The following is a 15007-nucleotide window of genomic DNA, read 5'->3' as shown; positions in this document are numbered from 1 at the left end:
AGTCACAGTGAGTCACGGAAATGCCGATAAAGTGGTCTCAAGTGTGGTTACAGTTTTTCAAAACTTCACGCAGACAGCATTTGCTGCGATATGATATTAATGGAGAGCCGAAAGCGGTCGCGGTGCTGTTGACGTTACACTTCCTAAGCAGGCACAACAGTGGTTCTGTGCCCTGGTGACTGACTGACAGGCTGAGGTTGTAACGCAAGGCAACTTTATTTCTATAGCACCTTTCAGCAACAAGGCCATTCAAAGTGCTTTTCATGAAACATTAAAGCAGAGCCACGGTGCTGCTGCAAAATAGCTTCGGGAAGAAACTTGTTTTGGTGTATGTTCAAAAGTTGTTATAGTCGTGAAACAGAAAACTCAGATTGGACAGATAGTCTAGCTAGCTGTCTCAATTTACCATACAGAGATCTGAGGAGCAGTTACCATAGTCCTCATAAATCAACCGGAGTTTGAAATTCCAACACAAAGAAAGCGGAAGGAAACGGCCATTTGGCCGAAAAGAGTGAAATCAGGCGGAATTTCCGCCGGCAACGGAGCAATTCCGGAAGTGGAACGTCGTGGATATAGACTAAAACGCACCTGACTTGTTCACACAGCAGCTGGATGTGATTGGCTGTATCTTAAGACTGTTGTTCATGCTATAGCAGCACTCAGTCTTAGGGTCAAACTGGTCATGTCCACAACACAGGTGGTCACTGGATTTTCTCGTCAGGATCGTCTTGTTCTCCATCGGACCACAACACATCTGCTTGTCCACATCATAAGCATCTGTGGAAAAGATCAGGATAATTCTTAAAACTGTATCACTTTTATCTCAACCAATACTGCTGACATGAGCCAGAGTTATTTTCACCAAAATACTGTTTAAATTCAGCTCTACTCACTTTCTTCACAACATTTGGCATTTGATGCAGGTTTGGGTACAACAGTTGATTGACAGCATAGTTCATTGAATGTGTTGTAGGCCTTCGTTCCACAGACAGCTGTAAAGACAAAGATCAAGTCAACGTGCAGGCACCGCAACCATTAATTGGCATGAAGTTCCTTGAGCATTGATTGTATTTCTAAGATTTCCATGAAAATGGGAGATGTGTGAAGGCCCCTAAAGCAGTGCTATTTTTTGTGTGTCGGATTAAAATTGATGATCATGAGAAAAATTAGGTAAAATCTTTGGTTGTCAATCAGAAATGGAAATTCAGAAATTCTCACAATGTGCTATTTACAAACAATCATATAACAGCATGAAATGACGTAAAATACAGTGACCAATGTGACATTGTAAGTAATTTTAGATGTACAATGTACATGCAAATTCCACATTGGGACGTGTAAACAGTATTATATCTATTCAAAGCACCATTTTGGAATTAAGTTAGAAAAAACAGCACCAGCACAAAATCTAAAGCTTGTTTCCTGCAATCTGACAATCTTAAAAAACGATTTTAAAGATTTGCATGGAATTGCGGTAGGCCGGTATAGGGATGACGTTGAGACGCACCTAGTCTCACGTTGCCAGACCATCCACACGCTGCTGAGCGGAGGAAGGTCTGGCTAGTCCACACAGCATTCGGATGGGAGAAAAACGGGCTCTGGTTTATTGGCATTTCTTTAAACCAATCACGATCATCTTGGGCGGCGCTAAGATCCACAAGGAGCTACTGTAAAATAGTCATGCGAGAGAAAACTCAGATTTGACAGATAGTCTAGCTAGCGGTCTCAATTTACCATGCAGAGATCTGAGGAGCAGTTAACCATAGTCCTCATAAATTCACCAGAGTTTAATATTCCAACACAAAGAAAGCGGAAGGAAACGGACATCGGCGAAAAGACATGCATCAGGCGGAATGTCCTGCGGCACGTGAGCAATCCCGGAAGTGGAACGTCGTGGATGTAGACTAAAACGCACCTGACTCGTTCACACAGCAGCTGGATGTGATGAGCTGCGTCTTAAGACCTTCCTTCACACAGCAGCACTCAGTCTTAGGGTCAAACTGGTCACGTCCACAGCACCGGTGGTCACTGGAATTTCTCGTCAGGATCGTCTTGTTCTCCATCGGACCACAACACATCTGCTTGTCCACATCATAAGCATCTGTGGAAAAGATCAGGATGATTCTTAAAACTGTCAAAATCACTTTTATCTCAGCCACAACTTAGATGAATGGCTATTAAGTATCCTGCAGACCACAAATGTTTGAATAAAATACAATAGAACCGAATATGCATAATAATTTTCATGTAGAATTGTGTCAGACTGAGGTAAACCAGTTGCAACATTAACAGAATCATTTTTTGTAGTCTTCTGTAATTTTGTATCAGAAAATCATAATTTTAATATGTAAGGAATACCCGACAAGACCCAACACTGTCGGCACGTCCACACGATGCAAGTCTTCCGTGATCGCACACAGCCCCCACCCCTCCTCCGCACAGTTGATAGTAGCCAAGGAGGACACGGAGGGTTAAAAAAAACATGATGGACTCTTCAGAAGAGGTAATTATCTTCACTTGAGTTTCTGCGCGCAGAAGTCGCTGGACGACACAATCTTCTTAACATAGCCATACTGAGAAATGCAGAGAGAGATGTGTGGAGCTGATAGTCTTAATCAGCTTTGTAGAAACTCATTTGGCAATGGCTAGAATGTAACGGATGTTCATTAATATCAAAAGGTTACGCACTAAAGCTCTAATACTCTGTAAACAAACCATGAGTGTTTGGTTTAACCATCCGGTTACTAAATGTTAATGGACAGCTGCCAGCCAATAAGAGGAATCACATTTTTAGTGGGATTACAATAAGGAAATGGAAAGAAATTGCATTTTGTAAGTGTATACTGTATGTTAATATGATGCTTTATATCCATCAATTGTGTCCAGTTCTACTCACCATTATCACAACATTGGGCATTTGGCACAGGTTTGGCTATGATGGTTGAGTTACAGCACATTTCACTGAGTTGGTCATAGGCCTTTAGTCCACAGCAAGCTGACACCTTTTCGCTCAGACCCTGTGTAACAGCTGTAAGAACAGTGATTGAGTCAAGATACAGACACCAGTATGACAGTAACAGCTTAAAAGTGTTATGTCACAGTAAGTCCATAAGCCAGGAAGTTCCCACATTCAAAGACAAGCCAGGTTCAGAGAGAGGCCAAAAGTACAATACAAAGCATTACAGTCGCCTTTCCTGACCTAATTGGCATGAAGTTCCTTGAGCATTGATCGTATTTCTATGATTTCCATGAAAATGGGAGATCTGTGAAGGCCCCTAAAGCAGTGCTATTTTCGTGTGTTAGATGAAAATTGACGATCATGAGAAAAATGAGATAAAATCTTTGGTTGTCAATCAGAAATGGAAATTCTGAAGTTCTCACAATGTGCTATTTACAAATCAATCATATAACAGCATGAAATGACATAAAATACAGTGACCAATGTGACATTGTAAGTAATTGTAGATGTACAATGTACATGAAAATTCCACATTGGGACGTGTAAACATTATTTATATTCCAAGCACTATTTTTGAATTAAGTTAGAAAAAACAGCGCCAGCACAAAAACTAAAGCTTGTTTCCTGCAACATTTTCTGAACATGACAGCGGTGCAAGTTTATTGACATGTCTCTGCTTGCATTTTTCTATTTATTTATCATATTTTAAATAATAAACATTAACCTGACAAGCTTAAAAAAGATTTCAAAGATTTGCATGGAATTGCGGTAGGCAGGTATAGGGATGACATTGAGACGCACCTAGTCTCACGTTGCCAGACCATCCACGCGCTGCTGAGCGGCGGAAGGTCTGGCTAGTCCACACAGCATTCGGATGGGAGAAAAACGGGCTCTGGTTTATTGGCATTTCTTTAAACCAATCACGATCATCTTGGGCGGCGCTAAGATCCGCAAGGAGCTACTGTAAAATAGTTGTGTGAGCGAAAACTCAAATTTGACAGATAGTCTAGCTAGCTGTCTCAATTTACCATGCAGAGATCTGAGGTGGAGTTAACCATAGTCCTCATAAATCCACCAGAGTTTAATTCAACACAAAGAAAGTGGAAGGAAATGGACATTGGCGAAAAGACATGCATCAGGCGGAATGTCCTGCAGCACGTGAGCAATCCCAGAAGTGGAACGTCCTGGATATAGACTAAAACTCACCTGACTCGTTCACACAGCAGCTGGATGTGATTGGCTGTATCTTAAGACTGTTGTTCATGCTATAGCAGCACTCAGTCTTAGGGTCAAACTGGTCATGTCCACAACACAGGTGGTCACTGGATTTTCTCGTCAGGATCGTCTTGTTCTCCATCGGACCACAACACATCTGCTTGTCCACATCATAAGCATCTGTGGAAAAGATCAGGATAATTCTTAAAACTGTATCACTTTTATCTCAACCAATACTGCTGACATGAGCCAGAGTTATTTTCACCAAAATACTGTTTAAATTCAGCTCTACTCACTTTCTTCACAACATTTGGCATTTGATGCAGGTTTGGGTACAACAGTTGATTGACAGCATAGTTCATTGAATGTGTTGTAGGCCTTCGTTCCACAGACAGCTGTAAAGACAAAGATCAAGTCAACGTGCAGGCACCGCAACCATTAATTGGCATGAAGTTCCTTGAGCATTGATTGTATTTCTAAGATTTCCATGAAAATGGGAGATGTGTGAAGGCCCCTAAAGCAGTGCTATTTTTGTGTGTCGGATTAAAATTGATGATCATGAGAAAAATTAGGTAAAATCTTTGGTTGTCAATCAGAAATGGAAATTCAGAAATTCTCACAATGTGCTATTTACAAACAATCATATAACAGCATGAAATGACGTAAAATACAGTGACCAATGTGACATTGTAAGTAATTTTAGATGTACAATGTACATGCAAATTCCACATTGGGACGTGTAAACAGTATTATATCTATTCAAAGCACCATTTTGGAATTAAGTTAGAAAAAACAGCACCAGCACAAAATCTAAAGCTTGTTTCCTGCAATCTGACAATCTTAAAAAACGATTTTAAAGATTTGCATGGAATTGCGGTAGGCAGGTATAGGGATGACGTTGAGACGCACCTAGTCTCACGTTGCCAGACCATCCACACGCTGCTGAGCGGAGGAAGGTCTGGCTAGTCCACACAGCATTCGGATGGGAGAAAAACGGGCTCTGGTTTATTGGCATTTCTTTAAACCAATCACGATCATCTTGGGCGGCGCTAAGATCCGCAAGGAGCTACTGTAAAATAGTTGTGTGAGCGAATACTCAAATTTGACAGATAGTCTAGCTAGCTGTCTCAATTTACCATGCAGAGATCTGAGGTGGAGTTAACCATAGTCCTCATAAATCCACCAGAGTTTAATTCAACACAAAGAAAGTGGAAGGAAATGGACATTGGCGAAAAGACATGCATCAGGCGGAATGTCCTGCAGCACGTGAGCAATCCCAGAAGTGGAACGTCCTGGATATAGACTAAAACTCACCTGACTCGTTCACACAGCAGCTGGATGTGATGAGCTGCGTCTTAAGACCTTCCTTCACACAGCAGCACTCAGTCTTAGGGTCAAACTGGTCACGTCCACAGCACCGGTGGTCACTGGAATTTCTCGTCAGGATCGTCTTGTTCTCCATCGGACCACAACACATCTGCTTGTCCACATCATAAGCATCTGTGGAAAAGATCAGGATGATTCTTAAAACTGTCAAAATCACTTTTATCTCAGCCACAACTTAGATGAATGGCTATTAAGTATCCTGCAGACCACAAATGTTTGAATAAAACACAATAGAACCGAATATGCATAATAATTTTCATGTAGAATTGTGTCAGACTGAGGTAAACCAGTTGCAACATTAACAGAATCATTTTTTGTAGTCTTCTGTAATTTTGTATCAGAAAATCATAATTTTAATATGTAAGGAATACCCGACAAGACCCAACACTGTCGGCACGTCCACACGATGCAAGTCTTCCGTGATCGCACACAGCCCCCACCCCTCCTCCGCACAGTTGATAGTAGCCAAGGAGGACACGGAGGGTTAAAAAAAACATGATGGACTCTTCAGAAGAGGTAATTATCTTCACTTGAGTTTCTGCGCGCAGAAGTCGCTGGACGACACAATCTTCTTAACATAGCCATACTGAGAAATGCAGAGAGAGATGTGTGGAGCTGATAGTCTTAATCAGCTTTGTAGAAATTCATTTGGCAATGGCTAGAATGTAACGGACGTAAATTAATATCAAAAGGTTACGCACTAAAGCTCTAATACTCTGTAAACAAACCATGAGTGTTTGGTTTAACCATCCGGTTACTAAATGTTAATGGACAGCTGCCAGCCAATAAGAGGAATCACATTTTTAGTGGGATTACAATAAGGAAATGGAAAGAAATTGCATTTTGTAAGTGTATACTGTATGTTAATATGATGCTTTATATCCATCAATTGTGTCCAGTTCTACTCACCATTATCACAACATTGGGCATTTGGCACAGGTTTGGCTATGATGGTTGAGTTACAGCACATTTCATTGAGCTGGTCATAGGCCTTTAGTCCACAGCAAGCTGACACCTTTTCGCTCAGACCCTCTGTAACAGCTGTAAGAACAGTGATTGAGTCAAGATACAGACACCAGTATGACAGTAACAGCTTAAAAATGTTGTGTTAAAGTAAGTCCATAAGCCAGGAAGTTCCCACATTCCAAGACAGGCCAGGTTCAGAGAGAAGCCAAAAGTACAATACAAAGCATTATGATGTAGTTTAGCATATTTTCATTGCTGTTTCTGTCTTTTGATTTGATGTAAAAAGCCTTAGAGTATCATTTAAAGGGCTAAATAAATAAAAAACAATTTTACTGTACAATGTGTACATTAACTTTACATACTTTTATTAAAGTAAGGCTTTTTAATGCAGGACTTTTACTTGTAGTGCAGTATTTTCAGTGTGATAGACCTGAATACTTGTTCCACCACTGGTTATGACTAGGGCTGTCAGCATTAACGTGTTAATCGTGATGCGATTAAGGGTCGAGCATAACACGCCATTTATTAATTTATTTTACACTTCACTCCGCTTTGCATCGGGCCTAACAGGCTAGTATTTTGACCCTTTGCCGCACCTTTCCTACGTCATCAAGCTGTCATACTTCCTCGTAACGCGTCCTGCTGCTGCTGCAGGTTGCAGGCATGATGGAGAAAGACAGCAGCAACACAATTCTGAATGGAGCTTTTTATTTTCCAAAACTCCCAGACGGCTCAATAGACAAGTCGAAAGCCATATGCACATTGTGTAAAGCCGAATTAAAATATCACGAAGCACGTCAAGCTTGAGCTACCACCTACGAGCTAAGCATATTAGTACAGTTAACGTGACTCAAGTTGATGCTAGCAGGCTCAGGCAAAGCACTATTTTGGAGAGTGCTAGTTGCCGACCTGTGGATGAAACCAAATCCAAAAAGAATACTACAGCTCTTGTGAAAAGGGTGGCAACTAACTGCAGACCTGTCAGCATTGTAGAGGACTTGGGTCTTAAAGACGTACTACGGTTGGCATGTTCTGACCCGTCTTATACATTGCCAGGGGGACAGTAGTTTCACCATACACAGTCTGTACGACACGGAGAAAGCAGCCCAACTGGAACTGCTGCAAAGCGCAAACACTGTTTCATTAACCGGTGATCACTCGACGTCAGTGAGTAATCAAAATTATTTAGAAGTTACTGCACACTATATTGACTCTAGATTCAAATGTGTGACTAGATTCACACATTTTTCTTTTGTTTACAGTAAATAAATAATAAACAAATACAAATCTTAAAGTCAAGTTCATAAAGAAACTTTCTTTGCATTCATTTGATTCCCAATCAAGATACACTGGTAAGAACGACTTTCCATTGTTAATATGTACTTAAAAATAGTTCTGAAATGCAAAATAGAATGAATAGAATTTTAATCATGTGATAAAACATGCGATTAATCGCCATTAACTATAGAAATTCAGCGATTAAGAAAAACAATCATTTTGACAGCCCTAGTTATGACGGCGTCACGTTCACGCTTAATGCTTTTTCTCTATTTCTAGAGAAAAGTCAGCATAAACTTCTTGATGCTGCTTGAGGAAAAGCACCGATGTTGAAATAAGTTGCAATCCAGGGTAGCTGCCACTTGAAGCCTTTTAGTGTTCGCTATGCCATTTAAGTGTATTTATCCATATTATTACATTTTCTCACCGCATAGTCTGCCTTTGTTTTTTTTGTATGATCACTAATCCAACATTTAAATTTCTTGCTAGTTTGACACAAATGTGTGTTCATTACCTGTGTTGTTGGTGTATCCATCTTTACAACAAGTGGCTTCTTCAGGGTTGAAAGCCCGTGCTCCACAACATGACCATCCTGCTCCTGGAAGGTCATTCTCACGGCACATGGCCTCTCGCATGTTATTCTCTATTTTCAAACAGGTTTTTCTGCGAGACAGTCATTAGTATTGCATCAACATCACAGTAAATATGTGGAAAATACAGTTATTTTATATTGTATATAAATGTAGCCTCCTGTCATGTATATGCACATTTCACCCATATCCTTAGTAATACTGCCCTCTGATGGACTTAACTAGAACAGTTACATAGGTATCCATGTCGGTCAAACACACATTTCCACTATTGCTGTGCATGCGGACATATTACACAGAAAAAAATAATGACCTACAGTAAAAGATCACATTTTAAGGGTCCAGCTGGGGCGGTTTGGGCTTTTCAACAGGGACAATCTTGTGTACAATGAAGAGTGTGGGAGATCAGAAGGAATTTGACTCTGGTTTTCCGTTGTGTTGCTTGAGCTGTAAAACTATACTATATATAACTATAACAAGTTGCTAGTCCTAAAAGGCTTACTGGTAGAGATGCTAAATTGACTATGGCACTACAGAAATGCCAAAGTTGTATTAATCATTTAACTTATATTCATTCATTACTTATCCATCTTGGGGCCATGTGCTCAGTAAATAAAATAACAAGTTACCTACTACTGTCCAAGTGGATATTTTAGCCTGATGATAGTGTATCATCAGGTTAAAATATCCAGTGACTAGAGAAAAGCTAGGGTCACTAGATACCTTAGGATGGATCCATTGAAAATATTACCATTTTATTGAAATATCAGCTTTTGAGATAGAATGCCCAAACGGTTGGCGAGACTTTGACCAGTGGGACATCAGGGGTAATAGGAACACATTCATGGCAATTTGACCAGTCATTGGCAAGACATGTCTGATAATCTGATTGCTGCTAGATTGCTACTCCTAATTGTAATCAGTATTGTCTGATATGGAAAACATCAGACCTCACTGTCCAAACAGCATATTAATGCATCCCACAGCATAGCTTAATTATCTCTCCCTCTATACTTCTGTCACAGCACAGTTGTCACGTTGGAAGACCAGCTGAAATGTCTCTACTTTGCTTTGCTTAAATATGAGGGAGGATGCATGTTTATCTTCTCTCTTTCTCTCTCCGACACACACACACACACACACACACACACACACACACACACACACACACACACACACACACACACACACACACACACACACACACACAGAGGGAACACTCACCGGTTTTTAGAGGCTACAGTAGATCCTGTGGCAGATTCTGTCAAATACAAATTCCAAGTTATGAGTCATTGGAAGTACAGTTCTAGGCTAAAATTATACTAACTTCCATTCATACAAATCTCTTTTCCCTGGGACCCTATATGAGGTCTACTGTGAAAAAATGTGGGGGTGATAATGGATAGTGATTTTAAATTGGACAAGCAGATAAACTCTAATTAATTTAAACTTTTTTCAACTGAGGCTCTTATCCAAGGTCAAGCTGTTTTTATGGTTTAGCAATTTTGAAAGGGTTATACATGTTTTTATTTCGACCAGGCTTGACTACTGTAATGCTAATATGTAGCATGTAATGTTTGGAGTTATTTTTGTTTTTTCATAACCCAAGCAACAACAAAAAAAAGGTTTAAAAGCATATTTATCACTACAATCAAAAAGCAAGTGTTTTTTGCATCACAACACTGTTTCCTTTTGAATCAAACAGTTTTTCTTGTGAGTGAAAAAGTTTTGCTTTGAAATCAAAAAGTTTTGCGAGTCAAAAATGGCTTAGATAAGAGTTTCTGTTGGTGGGTACTGGGCATGACCACATTCAAGCGCAGCAGCTCTGGTAGGCGTCCAGTATCTTCACTTAAAGCTACATTTGCCCTCCCGGCTGTGTTGGTGCTTTTCGGAGAATGTTTTATGAAGATATCCGACACATGATGTGGCTTTCTGCATGTTTAATTGTGCTAACAGACCCTTCAAGAATTCTACGCTCCAGTTCTTTCGGTGATTGAAATATTATTTTATTTTACGTCATACAAGTTAGCCACAGTTAGTAACGTTAAACCGGCATGCACCGAAGTCAAAACGTAACTTAATAGACAAGTGCTAAAATGTAGCGTGATAATACTTAAAGCGTAACTCTCGCCAAAATGCAACCTAGGGTCTTTTTGTGAATGTACCCAAGTTAAACTTTTGTTTAAAAGCATATTTACGACGGAAGCGTCACTTTTAAGATTTACCGTATTCTCGTTTTTCGGTCAAATGGCCTTTTGAATGGGAGTCCTGGGGCACTTTTATGCTCACCTCAAAATAGCTATTTTTAAAACACTAAGAAGGCTCGACACAACATGAAACTTTGCTCGAAGTATCGCCACGGGCTCTACACATGAACTCGAGCATTGAGAACATTGTTTGTGTACAAAAAGTTTACTAAAAAAGGTTTTGAGCAACTCTGTGTAGCTGTTGTTCTTCCGGTCGCCGTCTATCGAGCCAGTCAAAAATAGTCGAGGGAGGAGAGTAAAGATGGAAAGCTCCAAAAGCTTAGTTCCATATAAATGCACAGATAATTTGTTGTTTTGTCGTTAGTGAAAAACAATATTGACCTTGTAGTTGAAAAAGGAGCCTCATATAAGAATGACATTTCCTCCTATGGAGTCCGTTCATTCGCATTCTGAGATCGCCTGTTTTTGACTGGGAAAATGGTGGATAGCGTAAAGAACAACTGCTAACGTGAGTTGCTCAAAACCTTTTTTAGTAAACTCTGTGTACACAAACAATGTTGTCAATGCTTCCATTAAGGTGTAGAGCCCCTGGTGATACTTGGAGCAAAGTTTCATGTTGTGTTGAGCCTTCTTAGTGTTTTAAAAATAGCTATTTTGAGGCTAGCATAAAAGTGCCCCTAGGACTCCCATTCAAAAGGCCATTTGACCGAAAAACGAAGATACGGTAAATCTTAAAAGTGACGCTTCCGTCCTAAATATGCTTTTAAATGAAAGTTTGACTCGGGTACATTCACAAAAAAAAAACCTAGGTTGCATTTTGGCGAGAGTTATGTTTTAAAGGTGTTTGTGTGAGGTAAGGGAATAAAGGTTCTGATCTTTGACTTTAAATGGGCAATGTAACGTTAATGTCACACTAGACTTGGCGAGCTGTGTAAAGTTACAGTGTGTAACTTAAAAATAATAACGTTAAAGCATCAAAAACAACTTTTGAATTTGTAACCTGTGAAACTGATGTTTTCATGAAAGCAAGATTTGACTTTTATTTGTTAAACTGCTGTTTGTGTATTGGTAATCATTTGTTATATAAAAAGGATCAGCTGTCATTTATCAGTTGCCTGTTAATTGTAAATATAGTGATCTATACGCAGCTGTGTTAATGGCTAATATAGCTTCTCGGGGTCTAGTGCTGAGTATAATCTTAATGTAGAAAGTTAAACAGAAATAGACTGCATAAGACTGAAACGTGGGAGTATTTCCACTTTCTACTTAACCTAGACTTCTATTCCTTGTCGAAAGGAGCGTTAATGTTTTATCTGAATTGTGTGATTTGCTTGTCCTTTGAATTAACAGATTTGAATGTGAAATCTAACATTTCAGTCAGTAAAGACAAAAGCAGTGCAAATATATTGAATTTAATATAAAACTATACAACAGTAAACATTCTCACATCAGCAACATTAACAGCAGATTGGGTCTTTATAGTGGTAATAGCTACACCCAACATAGGCTCTGAGAGGCTGTAGAGGGAAAAGAGGATGAAGAAAAGGTGGTAACTGTGTATGCTACAGATGTTATTTAACTAAAATCCATAAATAACACACATAAACACATGTTAAGGTATGAACAAATGTAGCCATAACACTGTTGATAAATTTCCTGGCCTTGGCTATCTTTGCCGAATTGAAACCAGCCTTTCACCGATACCTTTAGGTCCGTAAAAAACATTATCTTCATGCCAGGGTGTCTGAAGCTAGTGCAGGACCTCCATCACAGGGATCAGCTTGATGCTTCTGACCGCCATATGGGATGATGACACTCGGAGTTGCTCTTCTGCAGGCAGTGGCAAAAAAAAGGGGGAGAAGATGAGAGATGGATCACACTGACTATGGGAGAAAAGATAAATGAGTAATAAATGTTTCAGGTAAAGAAAAATATAAAGTTAGCGATATGTTTATATTGACAATATTTTTGTCACATCTTTTGACACATTTCTTAACAGTCATATTTAAGATAATCACGCAGAGCACTGTAGATTACTGTAACGTAACACAAAGCTTAAACGTTACGTAAAAATAAATAAATAGAGTGGTTGTCAGTACCCGATCCGTACCGCCTGTAAGATCCGTTCTGCGCATGCGCATAATTACAGTAGAAAACTAACAATGTCCCTGTGCGATTTGTACCACACATGCGTTGAAACACTTTATGACCAAACATCACAACTTTTTTATTAAATCTTTATTATACAATAGTCATAGCTACAAACAATCGAGACTTGTCACTGATCCAAAACCGTGTAGCGACGTTGTTGTTGTGTTGTTTATGTTTTTACTTGTAATACTTCGTCTTGACTAATAACCATAGACTGTCTATTATTAATGCGATGAAGTGTAAACGTACATAAGTGTCCTTTTGAAGACGGGATGACAGCTCTTCCAGCCACCACTGCTGTATACCACTATAGTAGCTACATGCTAATGGCAGTAAACATGTCATCTTAGCTGGCAATGTTGTTAAATTCTCCCCAATTCCAGGTCACATTACTGCTGAAACATGTCCGATTGTGTAGTGTTTGGTTCAGAAGCCTTTATCTGCGATTTTTGATGTTAGAAAGTGCTGCTTCGTTCCACTATAATCTAACGTTAGCATACTCATAGCTAACTATTGTAGCTGCATGCTAACGTGACATAGCGGAGCATATATAGCTAGCTACAGGTGCTGGTCATATAATTAGAATATCATGAAAAAGTTATTTCAGTAATTCCATTCAAAAAGTGAAACTTGTATAATGTATACATTCATTCCACACAGATTGATATATTTCAAGTGTTTATTTCTTTTAATTTTGATGATTATAACTGACAACTAATGAAAACCCCAAATTCAGTAACTCAGAAAATTAGAATATTGTGACAAGGTTCAATATTGAAGACACCTGGTGCCACACTCTAATCAGCTAATTCACTCAAAACACCTGCAAAGGCCTTTAAATGGTCTCTCAGTCTAGTTCTGGAGGCTACACAATCATGGGGAAGACTGCTGACTGGACAGCTGTCCAAAAGACGACCACTGACACCTTGCACAAGGAGGGTAAGACACAAAAGGTCATTGCTAAAGAGGCTGGCTGTTCACAGAGCTCTGTGTCCAAGCACATTAATAGAGAGGCGAAGGGAAGGAAAAGATGCAGACGTATGCAAGACATGGGTTTCAGCTGTCGCATTCCTTGTGCCAAGTCACTCCTGAACAAGACACAGTGTCAGAAGTGTCTCGCCTGGGCTAAAGACAAAGGACTGGACTGCTGCCGAGTGGTCCAAAGTTATGTTCGCAGCCGTCTACCAGGAAGTTTTAGAGCACTTCATGCTTCCTGCTGCTGACCAACTTTATGGAGATGCAGATTTCATTTTCCAACAGGACTTGGCACCTGCACACAGTGCCAAAGCTACCAGTACCTGGTTTAAGGACCATGGTATCCCTGTTCTTAATTGGCCAGCAAACTTGCCTGACCTTAACCCTATAGAAAATCTATGGGGTATTGTGAAGAGGATGATGCGATGCGCCAGACCCAACAATGCAGAAGAGCTGAAGGCCACTATCAGAGCAACCTGGGCTCTCATAACACCTGAGCAGTGCCACAGACTGATCGACTCCATGCCACGCCGCATTGCTGCAGTAATTCAGGCAAAAGGAGCCCCAACTAAGTATTGAGTGCTGTACATGCTCATACTTTTCATGTTCATACTTTTCAGTTGGCCAACATTTCTAAAAGTCAGTTTGTATTGGTCTTAAGTAATATTCTAATTTTCGGAGATACTGAATTTGGGATTTTCATTAGTTGTCAGATATAATCATCACAATTAAAAGAAATGAACATTTGAAATATATCACTCTGTGTGTGATGAATATATTATACAAATTTCATTTTTTGAATGGAATTACTGAAATAAATCAACTTTTTCATGATATTCTAATTATATGACCAGCACCTGTATGTAGCAGGACTTTGTACTGTAAAAAAAAAAACTCCAATAAAGGCTTCTAAACCAAATACTATACAAATACAGTAAAGTGACCGGAATTTGGGGTGAAATGTCCAGCATTGAGCTACATAATAGTTTGCTGGTCTCTCACAGAGATCTCATTTGTAGCCCTGTTTTTACCTGATACTTTCATCGAAGTACAAACACATGAAGTGAGAGATATACACATGCTTAAACTTTATTTAAAGCATGATTAACCTGAAGCAGGACGGAGTCATGACCAAAGCAAGGCTTCTAGCTCAGGCTAGCTAGCGTTAGCAAATTACCTTCAAAGTTGCAAAGAAATGATGAAACGTAAAATGTGAAGCCTTTATTTAATTTGCTACATGGTGTTGTACTGGATGGCTGGACGACCCTCTGTATATCATT

The 15007-nt window shown here is 39.6% G+C and overlaps 1 protein-coding gene across 1 annotated transcript; it reads right to left on the bottom strand.

Moving 5' to 3' along the window:
• Positions 1–1904: 1904 nt before the first annotated feature.
• On the bottom strand, positions 1905–8439 carry LOC144514005 (uncharacterized). Its single transcript, XM_078245202.1, has 7 exons — positions 8319–8439; positions 6470–6601; positions 5489–5674; positions 4471–4569; positions 4166–4354; positions 2897–3028; positions 1905–2101 (listed from the first exon to the last, which is right to left on the bottom strand). The coding sequence occupies exons 1-7, from the start codon at positions 8437–8439 to the stop codon at positions 1905–1907; spliced, it is 1056 nt and encodes a 351-aa protein (XP_078101328.1).
• Positions 8440–15007: the final 6568 nt, after the last annotated feature.

The sequence above is a fragment of the Sander vitreus genome, chromosome 3 (genome assembly GCF_031162955.1).
Source record: "Sander vitreus isolate 19-12246 chromosome 3, sanVit1, whole genome shotgun sequence".
NCBI lineage: Eukaryota > Metazoa > Chordata > Actinopteri > Perciformes > Percidae > Sander > Sander vitreus.
The sequence above is the reverse complement of the archived record's forward strand: the minus strand, read 5'-3'. Positions and strand labels throughout refer to the sequence as shown.

What these genes read in the sequence shown, in the direction of transcription:
- LOC144514005 (XM_078245202.1), bottom strand. Translation starts at nt 8,439, where the DNA reads ATGCGAGAGGCCATGTGCCGTGAGAATGACCTTCCAGGAGCAGGATGG. An exon ending in CTGCTGTGTGAACGAGTCAG is followed by an intron (nt 4,570 to 5,488) that starts GTGAGTTTTAGT and finishes TTGTCTTTACAG; the next exon opens with CTGTCTGTGGAACGAAGGCC. An exon ending in TGCCAAATGTTGTGAAGAAA is followed by an intron (nt 4,355 to 4,470) that starts GTGAGTAGAGCT and finishes TCTTTTCCACAG; the next exon opens with ATGCTTATGATGTGGACAAG.